The sequence below is a fragment of the Rhincodon typus genome, chromosome 11 (genome assembly GCF_021869965.1).
Source record: "Rhincodon typus isolate 14 chromosome 11, sRhiTyp1.1, whole genome shotgun sequence".
NCBI classification, from domain to species: domain Eukaryota; kingdom Metazoa; phylum Chordata; class Chondrichthyes; order Orectolobiformes; family Rhincodontidae; genus Rhincodon; species Rhincodon typus.
Genome location: NC_063342.1, coordinates 73,372,123 through 73,396,814, shown reverse-complemented (window position 1 = coordinate 73,396,814; position 24,692 = coordinate 73,372,123). Strand labels below are relative to the sequence as shown.

Here is a 24,692-nt window from a genome sequence, read left to right as displayed (position 1 = left end):
GAGATGGTTATTGCCTGCCACCTGTATGATGCAAAATGTAACATGCCAGTTATCAACTCAGGCCTGAATATTGTCCTGGTCTGGGTGTATTTGAACATGGACTGCTTCAGTATCTAAGGAGTCGCAAATGGTGCTGAACATTGTGCAATCAGTGGCGAACATCCCCACTTCTGACCTTATGATGGAGGGAAGGTCATTGATGAAGCAGCTGAAGATGGTTGGGCCGAGGACATTACCCTGAGGAACTCCTGCAGAGATGTCCTGGAGCTGAGATGATTGACCTCCCACAAACACAACCATCTTCCTATGTGCCAAGTATGACTCCAACCATCAGAGAGTTTGTCCCATGACACCCATTGATTCTAGTTTTGCTCAGGCTCTTGATACCATACTTAGTCAAACATGGCCTTGATGCCAAGGTCTGTCACTCTTACCTGGAATTCAGCTCTTTTGTCCATGTTTGAACCAAGGTTGTAATGAGGTCAGGAGCTGAGTGGCCCTGGCAGAACCCAAACTGGGCGTCACTGAGCAGGTTATTGCTGAGCAGGTGCTGCTTGATAGCACTGTTGATGAGACCTTCCATCACTTTACTGATGATTGAGAGTTGACTGATGGGGCGGTAATTGGCTGGGTTGGGTTCATCCTATTTTTTTGTGTACAGGACATACTTGGGCAATTTTCCACGTTGTCGGGTAGATATCAGTGTTGTAGCTGTACTGGAGCAGCTTGGCGAGGGGAGCGGCAAGTTCTGGAGCACAAACCTTCAGTACTATTGCCGGAATGTTGTCAGGCCCTGTAGCGTTTGCAGTATTCAGTGCTCCCAACTGTTTCTTGATATCACGTGGAGTGAACTGAATTAGCTGAAGACTGGTGTCTGTAATGCTGGGGACCACTGGAGGAGGCTGAGATGGATTATCCACTCGGCACTTCTGGCTGAAGATTGCTGCGAATGCTTCAGCCTCATCTTTTGCACTGATGTGCTGGGCTCTTCCATCATTGAGGATGGGGATATTTGTGGAGCCGCTTCCTTCAGTGAGTTGTTTAATTGTCCACCATCATTCACGACTGGATGTGGCTGGACTGCAGAGCTTAGACCTGATCCGTTGGCTGTGGGATCATTGTACAAGTGATAGCTCTGTCAAACACTTGCTGCTTGTACTGTTTGGTGTGCATCACCAGGTTAACACCTCCTCTTCAAGTATGCCTGACGCTGCTCCTGGCATGTACTCCTGAACGTGGAATGACCTTTGCCCCTGAGGAGCCTGGCAGAGCCAAGAGCTATCTGCAGCTTTCTAGCTGAAGCACCTCACCCTAGGGCTAACTCCAATCTGGGCCATAGAGGTAAAGAGGGCACTGTCCAGTACTGAGATCTGAGCCCCCTCTAGGTGAGCTTGACATGCCCTTATCAGGGCTCAGTCACCCATGGAGGGACTAGAGGGAATAGGGAGCACTACGGAGGAGACATGTCCTTCCTTCATCTTCTGGGGTGTGATGCATGACTGGCCAGTGGAAGCAGATGCAGTAAGGGCATGGGAAAAATGTTTGAGTGGAAAAACAGAATGGCGATGCTGGAGTGAAATGGTCAGCAGCTGTGAGGCTCTTCCAAAGCAATTTCCGATTCTAAAAATCCAGTGTCTGTAAACTTGAGAACCAGCATCTGGGAAAATCACATAGTGGGTTTTGGTGCTGAGGAATTTCAAGGCTTTTCCATCTCCGTCAGTGTTAACCTCATAAATTATCTGTCTTGAAGACAATTTCCATATGCGGTCCACTATTAAATTTTCACAGCTATTAATGCAATTTGGAAGACAGCAGCATCTGTTTAGGATCAATATTGATCACCGGGTTTCTGTCCCCGATTAATGATTGCAAGCAACTCCTTTTCCAATGTCTTCAATCTCATATTGCAAAAGTTGAATCCCATTGAGCTGACGCTGGAGTGTGGAAAATTCTTGCTGGCAACTGTCGGTTACAGCCGGAAGGGTACTAATGCTTAAAGAGACATTGTCTTGAAAGGGACACTAGTCCATTCGAGTGTATAAAAAAACAAATCCTTAATCGCAACTGGGCAGCTTGACAGAGATGGAGAAGCCTTGAAATTCCTCAGCGCCAAAATCTATCATCCCACGATGTGATTTTCCCAGATGCTAGTTCTCGAGGTTTACAAACATTGGATTTTTAGAATTGGAGATTACTTTGGAAGAGTTGTGTAATGAGCCTCACAGCCCCTGTTGTGGTTGGGTCACTGTAGCTGCTCATGGATTCAATCCTAGAGCTGCAGAACCATTAGTATTCAGTGCCCCACTACAGGATTATTGTAAAATAGGGGATACAGCATGGATGGGCTTCAAACTCGATACATTTAGAAAGTGGGAGCTTATATTTAGACAGTGCAGTTCATCATCTGGAGACATTCTGAAGCCCTTTACTGCCAGGGACAGATATTTGAAGTGTCAGAAACATGGCAACCCGGTTGCACAATAAGATCCCACGGGTGGCAATGCATTGCATTTTGTCAAAGCTTTTCATCAGGATAATTCGCAAGAATACCAAGGGAGAAACGTTTTGTTTTAATACTGTTTGAGAAGAATGTGTTGAATGTTTGGCGAGTGGTTTCTGATTGGTGGAGAGATGGCCATGGAGAATGCTCCATGTAGATAATGACTGACAGTCAACTGCTAAGCTTTGTTTAAACTTAGACCAGGCAGGTTAACACTGATAATGGGCCAGCAACATGTCGATGATCACATGATTTGTTTTTAAGCTTTCAGGAGACCAGGGCAAACCCTCTTTTTACCCTTCTTTAAAATAGTGCCCTTGCATCTTTTACAGGCCAGACATGGCTTCAATTTAAAAGGTCGTCCAAATTATGGCACCCCTGACCATGTAGCACTGCTTAAGTCCTGCAGTGGGGAGTCTTGGAGCCTTGTCGTTAAATTTCTGGAGTGGGACTTGAACCCACCACCTCTGACTCAGCAGAGCTGTTGTTGCTATTGGGTCATGTGGATGGGTTCTGTCATTTTGAACAGGGGATGTTGCCAGCATTTATAGTGAACCTAAGATGGGGGTGTGAGGAGAAAGCCCTCAAGAAGTGATGGGTCCTGCTAATCGTCACAGTGGAGCCTCACTTAAATAAAAGGATGGGGATTCCAACCTGTGACCACTTTTATTCCAGGTCAGGGCAGTTCAAACCAGGTTACTACTTGGTATGGGTCATGGTTTTCAGGCATGAGTTTTGCAAAAACAGAGCTCAGATTAAAGCGGATATCTTAACATTGATGGACGGGCTGCAGGCTTCCAGAACTTTATGTTGACTCCTGATCCTCAACTTTCAGTCCAAAGAGGCGAGTCAGATTGGATAGTGACCTCCAGGAGACAAACTAAGAAAGGACTTGAAATGTTAACTCTCTCCACAACTGCTGCCAGACCTGCTGAGTTTCTCCACCACTTTGTCCCTTTGTTTCTGATCTCCAGCATCCCCTGCTCTATGCTTCAGTTTGATATTTGGCAGGGATTGGTGTTCCTATTCCTGATCTGTGGGGTTAGCAGCAGGTCACCATACAGGGGGAGATATTCCACGTGTTGTGTCAGTACAGCTAGCCTGAAAGGAATTGGCTTCTCAGTGTCAGGGGGAAAACCATCTGTATCCGAGTTCATATCTCCTGGGGATGGCTTGTAGCGAGTTTGAAATGAATGGTGCGGTGTTAGAACTGATACAGTGTTCACCACATCACACAAGCCCAGTGTCATGAGTGCATGGTGTCTTTAAGCCCACGTGCTGTTGTGTGCATGAGGACAGCTACCTCTCTGGTCTAACTAAAAGAATCTTGTTGTGGTTTAAAAAAATATATATATATTTTGCTGCAGGTAACATGTATATGACTATATGATGCAGAGACTGTGAGGAAAATTCTCAGTGTCATAGAGATGTACAGCATGGAAACAGACCCTTCGGCCCAACACATCTGTGCCGACCAGATATCTGAAATTAATCTAGTCCCATTTGCAACATTTGGCCAGTATCCCTTAAACCCTTCCTATTCATATACCCATTCGGATACATTTTAAATTTTGTAATTGTATCAGCCTCCACCACCACCTCCTCTGGCAGCTCATTCCAAACATGCACCACCTTCTGCATGAAAGAGTTGCCCCTCAGGTCCCTTTTAAATCTTTCCCTCCTAACTTGAACCTATGTCCTCTAGTTTTGGATTCACCTGCCCTGGGGAAAAATACCTTGACTATTCACCCCATCCATGTCCCTCATGATTTTATAAACCTCTACAAGGTCTCCCCTTCAGCCTCGGACGCTCCAGGGAAAATAGCCCCAGCCTATTCAGCCCCTCCCTATAGCTCAAACTTTTACAACCAATCCTTATAAATCTTTTCTGAACCCTTTCAAGTTTCACAACATCTGTCCAGGGTGACCAGAATTGAATGCAGTATTGTAAAAGTGGCCTCACCAATGTCCTGTACAACTGCAACATGACATCCAAGACCTCCCGCTCACCCAGGACTGTCTCCCATCGGATTCTTCTCTCCTCTGACCCAGGTCGCATCATCTCCATAGGTGGTACATGCAGCACGCCGTCCTGTTTTAACCCTTTCAGGCCAATACGTGACGGAGGGTTATGCACACTTGCTTTGTTTAAGAGGCTGATGTGAGGAAATGTTGTGCGTTTTGTTACTTTCATGTTATCATTTTGTATTATTCCACAAGATCACTCGCACCCATCGCACCAACTGAACCCGATCACAGTTCTGGTGATTAGAGTTCTGAGGAAGGATCACCGGCCCGAAATGTTAATTCTGATTTTTTTTCTTCACAGTTGCTGCCAAACCTGCTGAGCTTTTCCACCAACTTCTGTTTGTGTTCCTGATCGCAGATATAGTTGTTGCTCTGTCAGTGTGACGAAAGCTGCCTTTGAAGGACTAGGAGAGTACACAACCCAAAAACCTGGTTCTGATTTTGAAGGGATGTCAGTAATGAAGTCGGATATGATGCAGTCTCTCTGTCCTTTCAGTGCAGACTGGGGACAGGAATGGATCTGTCATCATGCTGTAACTTTGCGGTCAGTCGTGTGTGAAACAGCATGCAGGGATTCTGGTCTCACCGCATTAAACTGACCTCGTTCGTTCTGGTGCGTGATCTTGCAGAGTTGCATTGGACCATCCACCCCTTTATCGATGCTGAGCGTAGGCGATGGAGCAAACCAACAGCCCGACACAACTGTACTGAGACCAGACAGCGCCTGGAGACCTCCATGGTGATAAACGAGACCTGGGTATGCAGTGTGGAGTTAAAGCTTGGATGGATGTCAACAGTTCAGCAGCCAAGACAGATAAGCCTTTGAGAGGTTCTGGCAGGGGCTAGGCCCAAGACCAGGTGAATATCATCGCAGTCTGCTCATCCCCATGAACCACTTCACCACCACCGCCTCCGTACGGGGGAAAACCCAACAACAGTGAGGTTCTATATACCAGTCAATCCATTCAATTCCCATCAGGGCACAGTTCCCTTTGCTGTATTATTTCAAAACCCTTTACCCTTGCATCCTGCTTGTCCTCCACCCTATCCCAGACTGTCCTTTTTTGTTCTCTTCACTCCCCCACTGCCCTTTCACAGACTCAGCCCCCGCTACATTCTGACCTTTTCTCAGTTCTGATAAATGGTCACTGGCCTGATCTCCTGACTCTGTCTCCATAGACTCTGCCTGAGTCTTTCCACAATCCCCTGTTTTTATTCCAGGTTCCCAGCTTCTGCAGGATTTTGCCTTTACATAGAATCTCTACAGTGTGGAAGCAGACCATTCAGCCCATCAAATTCACACTAACCCTCCCAAGAGCATCCCACCCCCTCTGTCCCATCCCTGTAACCTTGCATTTCCCATGGCTAATCCACCTAACCTGCACATCATGGACAATGTGGCATGGCTAACCCACCTAAACCATTTAGATTGTGGGAGGAAACCCACACAGACACGGGGAGAATGTGCAAACTCCACATGGATGCTCACCTGAGGGTGGAATCGAACCTGGGTCCCTGGCGCTGTGAGGCAGCCATGCTAACCACTGAGCCACCATGCTGCTCCTTCAGATCACATTAAGCCAGACTGAGGTATTCTGGCAGCACTGGGATGGCTGACTGACAGCTTAGCAAAGATGGAGCTACCGAAGCTCAATTTGAAAGCGAGAGAGGGAGAGAGAGATGGGTGGAGAAGTTTAGGGAGGATATTCCAGAATTCAGGACCAAGGCATCTGAGGAGACGATGGTGGGACTTGAAAATCAGGGATGTGCAAAAGGGCTGAACTCCAGAGAGACAGCGAAATTTAGAGGGCCAGAGGAGATTGGAGCCGTGGAGGGATTGATCTGTCACTCTGTTGGTTGAATATTCCACCCAGTCTAATCCCACTCTCCCCATCACTCCCCACACTCTGTAATATCCCACCCAGTCAAATCCCACTCTCCCCCCTCACTCCCCACACACTTTAATATCCCAACCAGTCTAATCCCACTCTCCCTCTCACTTGCTCAACACAACAACAACCTGTATTTACAAGGTGTCTTTAATGTAATCGAACATTCCAATGTGCTACATAGGAGCCTTATTTAGCAACGTTTGACAACATTGTTGACATGTGGGGTTGGGGTATTAGGTTTGAATGTAAAAGCTTAATTAAAGAGATTGATTTAAAAGAGGTTTAAAAGTGGAAGAGAGTGTCGACAGGGAATTGGAGAGACTGATGCTTCGGTAACCAACAATGTGTAATTAAAACTGGGAATGCAGCAAGGGGAAAGGGTTAGAGGGGTGCTGATATCTCGAGACGGCCGTGGAATTGGAGGAGAATACAGAGATAGGGAGAGTCAAGGCCATGGAGGGACTTGAAAAGCAGGATGAGAATTTTTTTTAAACAATTGAGATGTTGCTTGAGCAGGAGCTGGTGTAGGTCAGACAGCAGAGGGACAGATAAGGAAACAGACTGGCTGCAAATTAAGGCAGAGGAAACAGCATCTTGGATAATCAAGCTTCCAGAGGATTGTATGTCAGAGAGGAGCCGGGAGTGTGTGAGAATAGCTGAGTCTGGAGTTGGATGAGAATTTCAGCAGCAAATGATCTGAGACAGGACGACATCATATAGGTGGAAATTACTGGTTTCAGTGAAGAGATCGGAAGCTCATCTTGAGGTCAAATGTGACACCAAGTTTGTGAACAGACCGGCTTCATCCCAGACTGTTTCCATGGAGAAGGATGGAGTCAGTGCCTAGGCAATGGAATTTGCAGCCCGAACTGAGAAGAATGACTTTCAATTTCTTACCCCTCCTCCCTATTGGGTATTCGAAGAAAGAATTTGCATTTACATGATGCCTCAACCTCCCAAAACTCAATACTTTGGAATATTGGAAACCGCCGGCAAACTTACTGACAGTAACGGTAGTAATGTTTACTGAAGGATAACTGTTGGCCAGGGCACCAGGGTTAACTCTGCTACTCTGCGTTAAACAGTGTCACTAGATCATTCATATTGACCTGTTGGGGCAGAAGGGCCTATGGTTTAATGCTTTGTCAGAAAAATGGTGCCTCTGACAGTGCAGTGCTCCCTCAGCACAGCACTTCAGTAATCAGCCTGAATTGGGCGCCACTGTGTGGCTTTAGCCCAGGACTGGACTTAGTTGAGAGGGAGCCTAGAAGGGTTTACATACAGTACTGCTGACTGGGGCGGAGTAGGGAGGACAAGGTTAAAACTGGCAAATGGAGGCTGTTAGCACAAACATACAGTGCTGGAGACAGGGCTGTTGTGGCGCAGTGATAATGTCCTTACTTCTGAGCCAGCAAACCCAGGTTCAAGACCCATGTGCTCCAGAGGTGTGCAATACCATCTCTGAACAGGTTGATTTGAAATAGCCACCACCTGGAGGCAAGTTCACTCATTGACCCTTTTGGATATATTCAAGCGATCGGGCAGGATATAGAATCTCAGAAACCCTACAGTATGGAAGCAGGCCATTTGGCCCATCGAGTCTACACCGATCCTCCGAGGAGCATCTCACCCAGACCCAACTCACGAGGAAACCCACGCAGACACGGGGAGAATGTGCAAACTCCACACAGACAGTCACCTGAGGGTGGAATCGAACCCAGGTCCCTGGTGCAGTGAGGCAGCAGTGCTAACCGCTGAGCCACCATGCCACTCCCAGGGGGAATGAAGCAGTAAGCCCTGCTCTTTGCCATTTTTAAGATCTGTTCAGGGTAGGGCACAATCCCCAATTGCCCAGAGGTCACATTGCTGAGAGTCTGGAGTTACATGTAGGCCAGACCAGGTAAGGGTGGCAGATTTCCTTCCTTAAAGGACATTAGTGAACCAGATGGCATTTTCTCCCAAAGATTGGCAATCATTCGACTGTTCATTCCAGATTTTTATTGAGTTTCAATTTCACTATTGGCCATGGTGGGATTCAGACTCATATCCCCGGCACATTGGCCTGGAGTTCCCTGGATTACTGAACCCGGTAACATTACTGAAGCACCAAGCCAGCGCCCTCTGCCTTTGCTGCATGATGTTTTGTCCCTGTTTCTGTCCTGCTTAGATGTGCTTAGATCTGGCTCAGTGTTCTCAATCTCCCTTTGTCAACAGAGAGTGGAAACTTGTGAGTTGGAGAACTCCCAGCTTAAAGTGCAGAACCCAGCAAGTACCACAGGCCCAATGGAGCTGAACAGACAAAGCATGGAGACAAAAGCAGAGGATGGACAGGTAAGTCTACTCCCATGAGACGGATCAATTTCATGCTGTGTGAGGTTTTGAACCTGTAATTGTCAAACCTTTGTAAACATGATGGAGAGTGTACCAGGCTAATGAGAGGGAGGATGCATCTATTTTTGAAGAGATGGCAGAGATACTGGGAGACAGTAAGGACTGCTGATGCTGGCAGCTAGAATCAATAAATGTGGAGCTGGAAATGCACAGCTGGTCAGACAGTATCCGAGGAGCAGGGAAGTCAACGTTCCAGGCCTAATCCCAGATACTGGGACTATATCCACTGGATCCAACAATGTGAGGAGCAGATTTCATTGGGTTTTGCAATGGTGCAAAGGTTTTGATGGAGAAAGCAGGTGAAAGACATTTCCTTTCTGTTGGATAGCCATGGATGATGGTTCTCCAGTTTAGCATTCTGTTCGAGTGGATGACGGGAGGTGGTAAATGTCTGTACCTGGAGATTGCTGAACATAATGTCTGAGAGTGAGTCAGACTGGTTGAGACGGAGAGTCTAACATCCTTTCAAGAAAATAGATTAAGCCTATCAATCAGAAGTTATAGAACTATGAGGAGAGATTATGATCAGTTTGGGATAGTCAGAGACTTTCTCCCAGGGTGGAAAGGTCAATTACAAGAAGGCACAGGTTAAAGGTGAGAGGGGGAAAGTTTAGGGGAGAAGTGCGGGGAAGATTTTTCACACAGAGGGTGGTGGGTGTACGGAAAGCACTGCCATTGGAGGTGGTGAAAGCAGGCATGTTAGCAACAGTTAAGGCAGATCTTGATACACATGAACGGGAGGTGAACAGAGGGATAGATACCACAGGTGGGCAATAAGTAGCAGGTCTAAATAACGATTAGGAATCAACACCGGCTTGGTGGGCAGAAGGGCCTGTTCCTGTGCTGTATTGAATTGTATTGTTTCGGTACAGGGCTATGAGGGTGAGTGAGGCAGTGGGATTATTCTGGGATTGATACAGGGCTATGGAGAAGAGTTCCGGGGGAGTGGGATTAATTTGGGATTGATACAGCCATGAATGAGGACAGATACAATGTCTCTGTGTCTATGATGTGATTCTAAAGGAATTGTGAATTTCATTCATCAGTTACCAGCGGTTTGATAGCGGTGACTGTTGTGGGAACATTGTTTGTGAATTGTCTACCCTGGACTGTGAGACTGCATCACCAGGAGCGTTGTGTCAGATTCTGATGCTTTAGCCCCTGACAGGGTAGCTTCCAGTAGAGAGTTACCCTCTTGGCCAAAATGTGTTAGCCTCCCCAACACTGTTCTGGGCTTGGGAGGTCCCCAGCCTGGCTGAGCTGGGTTGAGGTGTAGTCCTTGCATTGCTGGCTTCCTGATGAAAGGCGTGTGCTATTGTGTCATGGTGTGCAGCTCATTCTGAGTGAGACCCAGCTGCAGGGGGGCAGGATTCCAGAGGCTGGAGGACATGAGGAATCAGAGCCAGTCCCTCTGGTAGTACTTGCCAAGACGGTGACCTTGTTTCACAAAGTGATTTTCAGCAGGCAGCCCCAGCCAGCACTGCCTGAATTATAGGCAGCCTGCCGAATGATTTAATTCCATGCCAATCAAAGGCAGAGTCTGCAGAATCAATTAAGGTTGAAACTTCTTGCTTTGGCCCCGGTTGGAAGGGCGGTTTCGGAAACTTGAGAGTGGAAATCCTTAACTGTTTTACAACCTGACTGTTTATGAAGCTCCACTTCAGAGTGATCAGACAGCAGTGTGTCGACATTCAAACCAACAACAACCTGCATTTATGTAGCACAGTGACTCTGATTGATCATGAAGAAGCCTAGTGACACCCAAGGAAAAGGTAATAAGGCACACGCAGTGAAAGCTCAGTCACAGAGTCATACAGCATGGAAACAGACCTTTCGGTCCAACCAGTCAATGCTGGCCATAATCCCAAACTAAACTAGTCCCACCTGCCTGCGCTTGCCCATATCCCTCCAAACCTTTCTTATTCACGCACTTATCCAATTGTCTTTTAAATATTGTAATTGTATCCACATCCACCACTTCCTCTGAAAGTTCATTTCATACACACACCACTCTTTGTATAAAAAAAATCCCCTCATCTCCTCTTTAAATCTTTCTCCTCTCACCTTAAAAATGTGCCTACTACTCTTTGAATCCCCCTCCTAAGGAAAAGACACCCGCCATTCAACTTATCTATACCCGTCATGATTTTATAAACCTCTATAAGGTCACTGCTTGACCTCCTATGCTCCAGTAAAAAAAAATCCCAGCCTATCCATATAACCCAAACCCTCCATTCCCAGTACATCCTGGTAAATCTCTTCTGAACCCTCTCCAGCTTAATAATATCCTTCCTATAACAGGGCGACCAGAACTGGACACAGTACTCCAGAAGAGGCCTCACCAATGTCCTGTACAACCTCAACATAACGTCCCAACTCCTACACTCAAAGGTCTGAGCAATGAAGGCAAGTGTGCCAAATGCCTTTTTAACTACCCTGTCTACATGTGACGCAAACTTCAAAGAATTATGTACCTGAAACCCTAGGTCTGTCTGTTCTACGACATTACCCAAGGCCCTACTTCTAATTGTATAAGTCCTGCCTTTGTTTGTTTAACCAAGATGCAATACCTCGCATTTATCTAGATTAAACTCCATCTGCCACTCCAGCCCATTGACCCAACTGATGAAGGTTTCTTTGTAATCTTAGACAATTCTTCAAAGGGGTTGGTTTTAAGGGGATTCTTAAAAGATGAGAGGGAGGTTTATGGAGGGAATTGCAGAGAATCAAGAGATTCACCTGACTGATAGCTAAGGTTGGGGGAATTACCTATAGAAGAAAGGTTGGATAGGCTGGGCCTTGGAGTTTAGAAGAATGAGAGGCAATCTTATTGACATGTCTATGATCTGCAGGAAAGCTTATTAGGTGGATGCTGATTCCCTGTCGTGGAAATTCTGTGCGAAGTCTTTCCTGACACAATGGTAAACAAGGTATTTTAGAGCTCTTTTCTCAGGATCATTTACCACTTGGTCTGTACCATACAACTTCATATTTTTTTTGAACATCTGTAGCTTAGAAAGGTGTCATTGGAAGTTCAATCCATAATGTTTCCATTATCCATGATTCAGCTTGGAAACTGTTGGACTGCATCTTTAAGCCACGTGTCTCTGGAAATTAGAAATTCTCCACCTTCAATAGCCAGACTCTGCAGCTGTCAAGCGATTTTTACTTTTGTGTCAACTTTCGTGAACAAAGCTTCCAGCTCTCTGTAATTCTCTACAATGTGCTCAAAACTGCAGGCTGTTTCATTTTTTGTTTTAATTTTCCTTGGTGTGATTGTAAGCATCTGGGTGGGGGATATTGCGATATTGAAGAATTTAATAGACATTTCTCGCAGCCAACTATTATAAAGAGACATTGCATTCACAGATACACAAGTGTCTGGGTTAACCTTGAACTATTCAGTTACGTAGCAGCATGCCATGCTGAAGGGTGTAAACCCGAAACATCCACTCTCCTCCTCCTCTGATGCTGCCTGACCTGCTGTGTTCCTCCAGCTCCATGTTATATTGACAATGCTTCATGTGATCCCTGGGGAAGATGGAGCACATTTTTATTCTCAGGTCACAAATAGTGGTGATTTTGTGAATGTGTTTCTTGAAGTGATTCTGACTGTAAAATACAAAACAGTTTCCTCTGGCTTACCACCAAAAGCCAGGTTCTGAGTGTTCTAACTCAGAAATTCTGTCGTCATCCTGCCTCCACTTTTCTCTCTCCTGTTATTTGTTCAGCCTTCCGTGTAAGCGTTAGTTGTAACTACTGGCTCTTTAGCAAGAGGAACTGTGTCCCATTGAACAGTCAAGTCTATCCCTCAAGTAAGGAGACCAAAAGCATATGTAGTCCTCTTGTTGCAGTATAGCTCTGTCATATGGCATCATTTTGGAAGCCTCTGAATCAAGTCCAAACAAACTATATTGTAGAGAATTTGTCTGCCTTCCTTCTTTGGAAAAAAATGTTTACGAGGGTTGTAAAGCCTGGGGACTCTTGACATGTCCTGTTTTGGCTCAACTGGGTTATATACTGAAAGCCTTGCTGCAGAGTTCTGTCCTGAAGTTGCAGAAAATAAAGTTGGTATCTGAAAGGCTTTGTGAGTATGCTTCAAAATGCTGACTGCCAGGATGATGTCTTGTTGGATTTTAATCAGTAAGCTTGGCTAACTGTCGGTTTAACTGCTATCAACAATTGCCTAAACGCAATTCAGATACAAACATGTTACAGGTTTGGTGCCTGTGTCTGATTGGTGAATGTTGCAGTGCCTCCTATGATAGAGGGTTTCGGAGAAAGAGAACGACTGATTGGAATCTCTTACAGAGAGGCAATACAAGCAAGAAGGGCTGAATGGCCTCCTTTTGCCGTGTATAATGCTCTTTTTCTAAATTGTTCCGTTGCCTGCGCCTGTGACTAAACCTCAAATATTCATTCTTTTTGATGACTTACAGGAGACGAGAAAGTCCGAGCTCAAAACTGCGCCGGAAGAAAAGGAGGCATCGACGACGGAGGTGCTGCAAGTGAGTCTGCTGTTGAGTGTCACCCTGGGGTGGCCTGGTGCCACTCAATGGTGCTGACTCCCATTGCCTTCTGAGGCAGAGAGTCCTCATTTCACACAAATCCACGGGGAAAACACCTCTCTTCCTCTCTGCCCCGACTTTGTATGTTCACATGCAGTGATCGCGGTGGTCATTGCAAGAGAGACTCTGCTAAAATGATGACTAGCTTAGGGCACAGACTGCCTGGTCGTCATGTCCACCTTCTCAATAAGTCCAGGCTGAAGCACTACCTCGAGATCTGGCTTATTGGAGCTGCCGTGCTCTGAATCACTGTACTGGTGATCCCATTTGGGAAAGATGCAAAGTTTTTGGAAAAGGTGCAGAAAAGATTTACAGCCACGGTTTTTGATGATGAGAGACTTCAATTCGTTGGGTGGGTGAGGGAAATTGGGACTGGAAGTTGAGCGGAGAGGTGGGTCAGAGGTCTGGACAGAGTAGACAGTGAGAAACTGTTCTCTCTCGGCAGGAGCGCTGTGACCCATGGATTTAAGCTGAGTGGCAAAAGAAACAATGGTGACATGAGGAAAATCTCTCTTTCTGCAGTGAGTCTGGACTATGGTAGAGGCAGACTAAACCCTGCCTTTCAAAAGGGAATGGGATCATTGTTCAGAATAGAAAGATTTGCAAGGCGACAGGGAAGGCTGGGGGTGGAGGGGAGAATGGCAGGTGACTAGCTGCATGGCTGTTACAAAGACCTGCTGGGAACACAGTGGGCTGAATGGCCTCCTGTCTTGTGATCCTACATTTTAGGTGACAGAGTTGGGGAATCCACATTGGGTGTTTCTGAAAACCAAGTCCACTGTGACCAGAAATTGGGAACCAATCCTGGGGTTTAGGCCAAAGAGAGTTGGTGTTAGAGAGATGTTACCTTAACATTTCCCCTGATCTGCTGAGTGATCTATCCATGGAGTCACATGGCTAAGTTTAATTGGTATTTCATTCTTAAATATCCTTTTAAGTGCTGAATGGCCAGTTATTTCCATGGAAATCCGTTGCTGTAGTAATCTGGTTGAATAGGAAGTTTACGTTTTGAGATTCCTGGCTGGTTGTGGTGGAGATGCCTTTAGCCTATTTTGGGGCCTGCAATGCTGCAGCTCCGAAGCAAGGGAGTTCGGGCCTTACCTGCGGCTGGGCCACAGGCCTTGTTCATGAATTGTTAGTCTGCTCCAGTCAGCAACAGAGGTCCAAAGGATTGGAAGCAAAATTTTTCAGGATATGGTGGGGTATGGGAGGTTTCTGCTCCTCTTGTTTCATCAGTAATGTTCTGTGGTTTTTAAGAACTTTCGGGGCTGTCATGGAGTCAAGGGGCTGTAGTTGTAGAGTAGCTGCAGGAAGGATGTCTCCCTCTGACTGGAGTGAGCGTTGTTCAGAACTAGCCTCAGAATAAGGAGCAGGTCCATTGAGACTGAGACGGGGAGGAATTTCTTCACTCGGGAAGGGGAATGAATTCTTGGAAATGCTGTACTCCAGAAGACTGTGGAGGTTCAGTCATTGACAGAATTGGCAGAGATTCATAGACTTTTTTTAGATATTAAGGCATCAGGGATATGGGGATAGTGCAGGAAAATGGCATTGAAGTAGATATTGGTAATGATTTAGAAAACAGAACAAACTTAAGGGGCCAAATGGCCTACTCCTGCTCCAATGTTCCTATTTGCCAGTTTTAAAAATTTTGTCTTCTAGTGCTAATCCTCCATGCTCTTGCTCGTCCCCTAGCTTCATGACAACTTCTATAACTTCAACTTATAAACCCTCTGAGGTGTCTACATCACTCCAATTCCAACCTCCCATGCATCCCCTGATGTCCTTCATCTCATTTCTTCGGTCTCTTAGGCCTCGCTGATGCTGTCAACCTTTCTCCCCTGTTTTAAGAAGCTAGTTTGTATTAATTTCCGCAGCTAAGTCTCTAGGCCCTCTTCCAAGTGTCTCTATATATGACTCAGGGTCCAATCTTATCTGCTTGTCACTCCTGTGAAGCACCATGGGAGGTTTTACAATGTCAGCGGTGTCAGATGAATGTAAGTTATTGTTGTTGTTCATTGTTGTGTACTAGGATCAGGTTGATGGGGTGTGATTGGACGCCTGTTGTCCCAGGGGCACATTCAGAAATTGAGTGATCACTTCCACGAGGTTCCTATCAAACCACTTCCAGTCCAACCTCATGGGCTGATGCCCTGTCCATATGCACAGTGACTGCATGCTGGGGTTTGGGGCTGAGAGAGCAGGGCCCAGGGAGAGTGAGGAAGCCATTCACCTCTAGTTGAGGGCTTCAATGCCTGAATTTGAAATACATGAAACAAGAGCAGGAGTTGGACACTCAGCCCCTCAAGTCTGCTCTGCTAGATCATGGCTGATCTTCCACCTCAATGCTATTATTCCGATATGCTCTCCCACTCAGCCTCCACGTTCTGGACTGTCCCATCAGAGGAAATAATTTCTTGGCCTCTTTGACCTGTCAGCACTTTATGAATATATCAACACTGAACAACCAATCAGCACTGTTTGTCTTCTGTGATGTAAGTTGTTGTGATTGTTTGAAATTTGGCATTCTTGCATATGTCCTGACGAGTGCCAGAGAAAAAGCTTCAACAGCATGTCTCGCTTCAAAAGTGCTTTATTGGCTGCAAAGCTTTCGGGGGATGTCCCCGAGGCGGTGAAAGGCACAATATAAATGCAGACTTTGCATGGTGTGGGAAGTGACGTTGGATTTGGGTTTATTTGCAGAGCACACCGCTGGATATCATTGACATTGGGAAAGGTTTGAAGATGCAGTCGGAGAAACCCCACTTAGTGAGTCTGGGTCGTGGCCGCCTGAGCATTGCTATTACACTGCTGCCAATAAATGAGGGTAAGAAACAGGCATTCTGCTTAAGTTCATGGTCCATCTGCTCGATACAAAGTTGTCCTCTCAAGCATACAACTACATTTATTTATTTGTTTATTTTCCTTTTTTCTTTCATGAGATGTGGGCATTGGCCACTTGTTGCCCATCTTTAACGTTGAACTGAGTGACTTTCGAGAGTCATTTCTGAGTCAGCCACATTGCTGTGGGCCTAGACTCATGTGTAGGTTGAACCGGGTAAGGACGGCAGATTTCCTTCCCTAAAAGATGCTCATGAACCAGATGGGTTTTGACAACAATTGACTGCTGTTGTCATGGTCACCATCCACTGAGACCAGCTTGCGATCCCAGATTTATTACCAACATGAGAACCAGGTGCTGGCCATTCAGCCCATCAATGAGTCTGTTGCTGATCTTCCACTTCAGCCTGTTTTCCTGCACTATCTCTACTTCGTTTGTCCCTTTTAACATATAAAAATCTATTATTATTGTCAGAATTTATTTCCACCAGCTGCTGAGTTGAGATTTGAATGCGTGGACCCACAGAGCTTTGTGTTCTTGGAGAAGGGTAACCAGATCCAAAACGTTAACTCTGATTTTTCTTCACAGATGCTGACAGACCTGCTGAGCTTTTTCAGCAACTTCTGTTTTTGTTTCCCACAGAGCTTTAGCCTGAGCCCTCCTGATTTATTAGGCCAGTGGCATTACCACGATACCACGGTCTACACACATACACATACACATATGCACAGAGAGACGTGCACACAGGAAGATACACAGACGCAAGTAGATGTGTACATAGACACAGGCAGATGGGCACACACAGACAGGTCCAGGCAGACATGCACACACATTCAGGCACAGGCAGACTTGCGCACACATTCAGGCACAGGCACAGACGCACATGCACACGCACACAGACAGATACAGGCACGGATGTAGACACACCCAGACAGGTGCAGGTGCACATGCGCAAGTGCACAGACAGATGCGCACACACAGACAAGCACAGGTGCAGACAGACGCAGGCGCACACACACCGACACAGGTGCACACAGACAGGTGCAGACGCAAGCACACACAGACAGGCACAAACATACACACACATGCAGAAGCACAGACACAGAGACGCACAGCCAGACACACACGCACTCACCCTTCCCTGTGATTTATCAATGTGTACTAATGTCCAATGATCATTTCATCGATGACGAAGTGGAAGCTGAAAGGGGAGTTACACAAGATGTGGTCAGTCCACAGTAAAAGCATGAGAGAGTGAACTGTCCAAGGGCAGTGACCACTAGACTATTGCAACATGCCATTTGTTCACAAGAAATCCCCGCTCAAACATGGCCCCAGCTGGAGCCGGATATTTGGTTCAATTCCTGGATGAGGCGATCAGCTGAAACCTGTAAACAAGCTCAACAGGCTGATGGATTGGATCTCTGGTCCTGAAGCATCTCACTTGCAGTCAGAGTAGAGGGGGTGTGTGCTACAGTGAAGGTCAGGTCCCCTGAGTTAGGGAGGGGAGTGACAACGCGAGGTAGGTGGGGCTTTACAAATGCTGTTGACCAGCTGTGGGCTCTGGCAGCTCCGGACTGTGAGATTCCAGTAGAGATTGCAGCAAAAGTAGTCGTGTATCCCTTTCTTTCTCACCCCTGTTTGAGTCTTTCATTATGACAGTCAGCCTCAGTCACTATCAGAGTTGAGAACACTGAGGACTTGTGCAGCATCCAAACTCAATCCTGATTTGACCTAAATCAGCGACTTCAGGACTGAAGGTAGGAGGTAATGACTGAAAATAGATTGATGTTAATTTCATAGAGAAGTATGTTCAGATGCATTTTAAATGCTTATTAATTGAGAAAATAAACATACTTGTAGTCTTTTTAACCTTGCATGGTGCTCACACGTTTAAATGTAAAAAATAACGAGTCCAACTGAAACTGAGGATATTGTGGGGCTCTTATATTGTCAATTTTGTTCCCTGACTTAAGAGTGGATGGGTTATATGAAGCTCTGTAGCAGACCCCGATTCCGTCTCTCTCGAGCTGGGTAAATACACAAACTGTATTCAGTATTCAACATAAAAGTTTGGGAGGGAAGCCAGTTTGCATGAGTCCTTGTTTTGATGGATTACTCAGATGTCTGAGTGAGCTCTCTGTTTACATTGAGGCATTGCTGGTGCTGGAACATCTGCAGCGAGCTGGATCTATCACATTTGAAACTTTACTTCCTTCATTCTTTCATGGGCTGTTGGCATCACTGGCAATCATAGAGTCCCTACAGTGTGGAAGCAGGCCATTCGGCCCATCAGGTCCACAACAACCCGCCCCCCCCTTACTCTATTCCTGCATTTTACTATGACTAATCCCCAGAAAGACACACCAATGTTAGCAGCTTTTGCGTGTGCACAATAAGTTCAGAAGGCACCATTTGGAACAAATCATGTCTTTTTCTTTTCCATGAGTTAAACTATTACTTGGCCAATGTAGTTTAAAGTTAGCATTCTGCAGAGTTTACATTTTTTATATGATTGTGTAATGTTTTTTAAAGGGTAGATATTTATTTGCACAACTGTTTGTCAGTATTTTTTGCATCTTTGAGAGAGTAGGTATTTGTTGTTGAATAAAGAAACTGGTTCTTACTGTGGAACTTGATACAATCTGAGACGTGTAGATATATTCTAATCAAACTGTTTAAAGATGTCACTACAGACTTCTGGAGCAGTGAGACTTGAACCCAGGCTTTCTGAGGGCACAAAAGCCCTCAGTCTGAGACCTATATATTTGGCAATATCACCACGCTGGTTAAATTTAAAGATAGTGGGAACTGCCAATGCTGGAGAATCTGAGATAACAAGGTGTAGAGCTTGGTGAACACAGCAGGCCAAGCAGCATCAGAGGAGCAGGAAAGCTAACATTTTGGGTCTAGACCCTTCTTCAGAAATGGGAGAGGGGAAGGGATTCTGAAATAAATAGGGAGAGAGGAGGAGGCAGATAGAAGATCGATAAAGGAGAAGATAGGTGGAGAGGAGTTAGCCAGGTCAAAGAGGCAGGGTTGGAGCCAGTAAAGGTGAGTGTAGGTGGGGAGTTAGGGAGGGGATAGGTCAGTCCAGGGAGGACGGACAGGTCAAGGAGGTGGGATGAGGCTGGTAGGTAGGAGATGGGGGTGGGGCTTGAGGTGGGAGGAGTGGATAGGTGGAAGGAAGGACAGGTTAGGGAGGCGGGGATGAGCTGGGCTGGTTTTGGGACGTGGTCAGGGGAGGGGAGATTTTGAAGCTTGTGAAGTCCACATTGATACCATTGGGCTGCAGGGTTCCCAAGCGGAATATGAGGTGCTGTTCCTGCAACCTTCAGGTGGCATCGTTGTGGCACTGAAGGAGGCCCAGGATGGACATGTCGTCCAAGGAGTGGGAGGGGGAGTTGAAATGGTTCGCGACTGGGAGGTGCAGTCGTTTGTCGCGAACTGAGCGTAGGTGTTTCACAAAGCGGTCCGCAAGCCTCCACTTGGTTTCCCCGATGTAGAGGAGGCCACATCGGGAACAGCGGATACAGTATACCATATTAGCAGATGTGCAGGTGAACATCTGTTTGATGTGGAATGTCTTCTTGGGGCCTGATATGGGGGTGAGGGGGAAGGTGTAGGGGCAGGTGTAGCACTTGCTGCGGTTGCAGGGAAAAGTGCTGGGGGTGGTGGGGCTGGAGGGGAGTGTGGAGCAGACGAAGGAGTCACGGAGAGAGTGGTCCCTCCGGAAAGCAGATAAGGGTGGGGAGGGAAAAATGTCTTTGGTAGTGGGGTCAGATTGCAGATGGCGGAAGTGCCGGAGTTGTTGTGACCTGTCGAGGAATGGGATTAGAAAAGGAAACAGCGACCTCAGTCATAATACTTGGCTTCCATTTCTTTCTCATTACACTACATTACATTCCTCCAGGTTAAAGCTGCTATAAGTATAAGCAAATTGTTACAGTGCTCTCCCATAATGAACCACTCATGACCCTTAGTTCTTCTTCACTTTGGAATTGTTGACAAGGCAGTTGAGTTTTGATATCCATCTTAATTTGTCCCAGTTTCACCAGTCAAAAGTGGTGAGCTGGTCGAGCTTACTACTGCATGGCAAGGTAGATGAGATAAATAATATTATGAAAGAAGTTGGAGTGCTGCACTGAATCCTTTCCCAGTTCCACTCCTCTACTGGTCATGATAAAGTTTTAATTTAACCAGGATGGTAATTTGGGCACATTATGTAAATCTATCAGGTTTAATATTAGAAGCAAGTCAGCCAGATTTCATTAGTTAACTCTATTATAAATACAACTGAATCAACGCAGTTGCGAAGATTATTGACAGGTTGGACAATGCAAATATATAAATAATTAACTGTCTTTAAAAAAACACACGCGCAGGCCTGAGGAAAAACAAAGATAAAGGAAAACTCTGCTGAGTGTTAACTTAAAGGTACTTTGGCCAAATGAAAATTACACTGAGAAGAAAGGGTTAAGTCACAGATTATCCTGTATGGTGAGCTATATCCAAAGTTATTCTGTAAATGTGAACCCGTGGCACAGGGGTGTCACACTAGGACAGTTGTAACTGGCTAAATTCCCTTTGGCTAGAGATGGTGAGTTAGGTTCTGAAGTCCACTTCAGGAACCCTCTGTGAATGGTAAAAATGACCACTAGTGCATTTTCAGTTCCTGCACTTTGCAAGGTGGGTTTGCAAAGAAAGAGGGAGCGAACAAAGGCCTGTTGCTCTTTCGACAAGATTCCTCACAATCCTCTCCAACTGGCTTCAAGATTAACCCTCTTCCACTTCTAAGCTGTGCCGTGTGACCTCTCTCTGAAGGGCTTGTTTAGATATTTCTGTCTGAACCTCTGACCCTTGCAGATACAACATTGTTGCTGTTGACCCCAGTGCATTTTCCCTTTGCTAAGTGTCATTCATTAAAAATTCAATATATGTGTACATGTATGGGTCTAGTCAGTGTATTACAAATTAATATTTGGATCACACTTCATAACAATAGAACAGTTGGGATAGCTGGGTGAATAGATGGAGGCAAAGTTTATAGAAGCATCTGGAGATAGGGTGAGATAGGATGAAATAGGATGAGATGAAGTAAGTTGAGAGAAGGCTTGAGTTCACGACAACTCCCAGCATAGACTAGTTGGGCTGAATGGCCTGTTGCTGTGTCATCTGTCAGTGCAGACTCGATGGGTCGAAGGGCCCTTTCTACACTTTATGATTCTATTTTCTTTCGTAAACTGAGGGAACAGTGCCGTGGAATGCAAGTTGGAACATGTCGACTGGATGTGTTTGAGACAGGAATCATCAGCTGAGAAACCACCTCAGCACCATCAATGTAGCTACTGTACTGGCAATGAGGATTACAGTCAATTTCAGACACACTATGCTGAAGGTAATGCGTTTGTGTCTGATCCTCAGGTACAACTAGAATCGGCACTGAAGACGCCCCCGTACCTCAGGATATTATATTACAAGGAGAGGACGTAGCAGCTGAACACTGCTACATTGAAAACCAAAAGGGGATGATCAAGCTGTACCCGTGTGGAAACTGCTGCACGATGGATGGACTTCCAGTAAAAGAACCCACTCAACTAACACAGGGTAGGTGTGGTTTTGGTTGCACAATCTCATTGTTGTTGCCTGTCGTTTGGAAAGATGAGGTGTGGGTGGGTCTGTGTGTGCCATGCGTCAGCCTGGTGAGCATATTGATACAGCAAGCATACAGCATATAGGGCATACAGCAAGCAGCTTCAGTTGTATCACAGATGTTGGGATGGATATACTCTTTGCAGGGAGACATTGGCACAGCGTGTATGTCACTGGACTAGTAATGCGCTGGGGAGCACAGGTTCAAATCCCACCACGGAGCTGGTGAAATTTAAATTCCATGAACAATTCAATTAATTGATCGTGAAAGTCAGTTGGCAGTAGTGGTCATTCAGTTGTTGCACTTAGTAAGAATAGATGAGATTGCCAGCAGAGTTGGTGCTTACGTTTGTTGGAAAGTTCAATATTTAAGTGCATCAGTGGACATGGAGGAATGTCCCAGTGTAGCTTCATTCACATCCTTTAGACATTGAAGAGGGACAGTTTGAAGGGTATCAGATACCAGAGGGTGAGCATAACCCTCCACCTGATATTTTTACCTGATGCTGCAATGCTCATGTTATCTCCTGCAACATTAGAATTGTGGTATTGAAGAAGTCAACAGATTTTTATCACAATTAAATATTATGCATGAATATTACATTCCTTAGCCCCGTAAATGTCTGGGCTAATGTTAAGCCAGCAGGTTACAAGAGAACATTTTGCTTCCAGGAGCATGTCATGCTTCAAGCAATCTGTGGTAAGATGGAATATGAGACCTTCATCCCTTCTGGTTGCATAGATATATATGGGTATACTGACCAGGAGACATAACACAACCATCCTGCTTTTAGTGAAGAAAAAAGTTTCTCCTGAGCAGACGTATATGGTTGTGCATAGGCACTTGTTATCAATTTGATGATTATGTAAACAGGTACAATAGAGTTAATAAGACTAACATTTTAGACTTCAGTGTAACACTTTGGAGGTTTGACAACATGTTTAGGTGGTAATCATACGCTGCCTGCTGAATTACATGTTGTTCACAGTTGTGCTTGTTTGATTACTAGTTGTATTGCTGCTGGTTGCTGCCCCTTAATATCGTTGCACAATTGTCATCATTGGAATGTTCTTCCTCATTATCCATGTGCATGATTGATGTGCTGTACAATGGTTTGAAATGGATTCTGTTCCTTTGCAATGTAGCACCATGGTCAGTCATGACTTCATATGACCTGGGCTGGTTGCATAAGTTTTGTTGGTGTCTCAGTGGAGGCATTCCCTGGGTTGTGAATAGGCTCTGTTCTGGAGTCCATTCACAAGTCGATTTGTATGCAAGTTGGAACACAACGCAGGACAACGGAAAGCAGTGGTTTGTAAATATAGGAAATGGTCTTTAAAATTATAATCATGTATGTGATTGTGTTCGTAAGTTGGATGTTTGTAAATTGGGGACCCCTGTATTTGTATTTTGAACTTGCACTGTCTGCTCAGTGCATAGTTTTAATAGACCTCTTCCTAGTGTTGCATTGTGTACCTCCTTCACATTCCTTGGGGTATTTAAAAAATGGCTGAAGGCACTGGAAATTGTAAATAGACTGCAGTGGCTGTGTTACTACTGAAGATATGAGTTCAAATCGCTGTGTGACATTTGTGATTCAAATTCAGTTAATTCATAAAGTTGTGATACCTCACTGAAGTATTGTGTTGGAAATCAAGCCCCACTATCAAGGATTTCTAAAAGCACACAGAATTCTCCAATTTACCTGAGTTTCAGACCCAGGTTGACAGGAAGCTCAGACCAAGTTCATGGAATTGGAGCAGCTACATGCAGGAAAGTCCACATCAGAGCAGGGGGAGACATTCGAAAGGGTAATAGTGAGAGTGCAGGGCCAACACGTTCCTGTCAAGGTGAAGGGTGGGACCAACAAGTCCAGAGAACCCTGGATGTCAAGGGATGTACAAAATTGATTAAGGGAAGAAAAGGACACTTGTGGTAGATGCTGAAGGTAGAAGAAAGAGCAGGGGATTGGTTTAAAAAAAACAAATTAGGAGAGCAAAGATGGGACATGAAAAATGGGTAATATTAAAGAAAATGTAAAGGCATTTTATAAACATTTTGGGGGATGAGAATAACCAGGGAAAGCATACGGCCCGGTTGGACCAAAGTGGTGATATGTCTGTGGAACCTGAAGACATACCTGAGGCTTGAACTCAGTACTTTGCAATACTATTCACTGTAGAGACGGATGATGTAGGTACAGAAATCTCACTTAATGGCGGCACAACCTTTTTCTGTTCACGAGATCCGTTGCCACACCTTTAGGCTGTCGCATCATTAGATCTTTTGTTACTGATCTCTTCTGGCCTCCAGTTTATCACAGACCTTCTTTGTAATTCATATTCTCCTCCCCTGACCATCACTGGGCTAAAAGTTCTTTCACTTCCATTAGAACTGAAGAAAGATGGAAGATAATTGACCTTAAACATTATTTCCTTTTCTCTCCACAGACATTGTCTGGCTTACTAAGTGTTTATAGTCTTTTTTCTTTTACTAACCTCCCGACCAATGGGCTATAACCTAGAGTAATGCTGAAGAAAAGACATTTTATTGAAGGTTGTCAACTTGCATTCATCAGGATGTTCACAAGAAATACAAATGTGAAAGGGGTAACAACTTTTTTATACAGTATACTTCTTATACTATTACACTGACCAATCAGAGTGAATTTGCCTGGTTTAAATTGAAACAAAACTTGGCAGTTAACTGAGATAACAAGGTGTGGAGCTGGATGGACACAGCAGGCCAGGCAGCATCAGAGGAGCAGGAAAGCTGACGTTTCAGGTCTGGACCCTTTTTCTGAAGAAGAGTCCAGACC

At 45.4% G+C, this 24,692-nt stretch overlaps 1 protein-coding gene across 1 annotated transcript in view; it reads left to right on the top strand.

Moving 5' to 3' along the window:
* phldb2b (pleckstrin homology-like domain, family B, member 2b) overlaps positions 1-24,692 on the top strand; it is a 145,919-nt gene that overhangs the window by 5,647 nt on the left and 115,580 nt on the right. The window contains exons 2-6 of the mRNA XM_048602552.1: positions 5,158-5,386; positions 8,635-8,751; positions 13,251-13,319; positions 16,083-16,206; positions 21,646-21,828. Of these exons, the coding sequence (XP_048458509.1) occupies positions 8,704-8,751; positions 13,251-13,319; positions 16,083-16,206; positions 21,646-21,828 (424 nt within the window). The 5' untranslated portion in view covers positions 5,158-5,386; positions 8,635-8,703. The remainder of the gene's footprint in view (positions 1-5,157; positions 5,387-8,634; positions 8,752-13,250; positions 13,320-16,082; positions 16,207-21,645; positions 21,829-24,692) is intronic.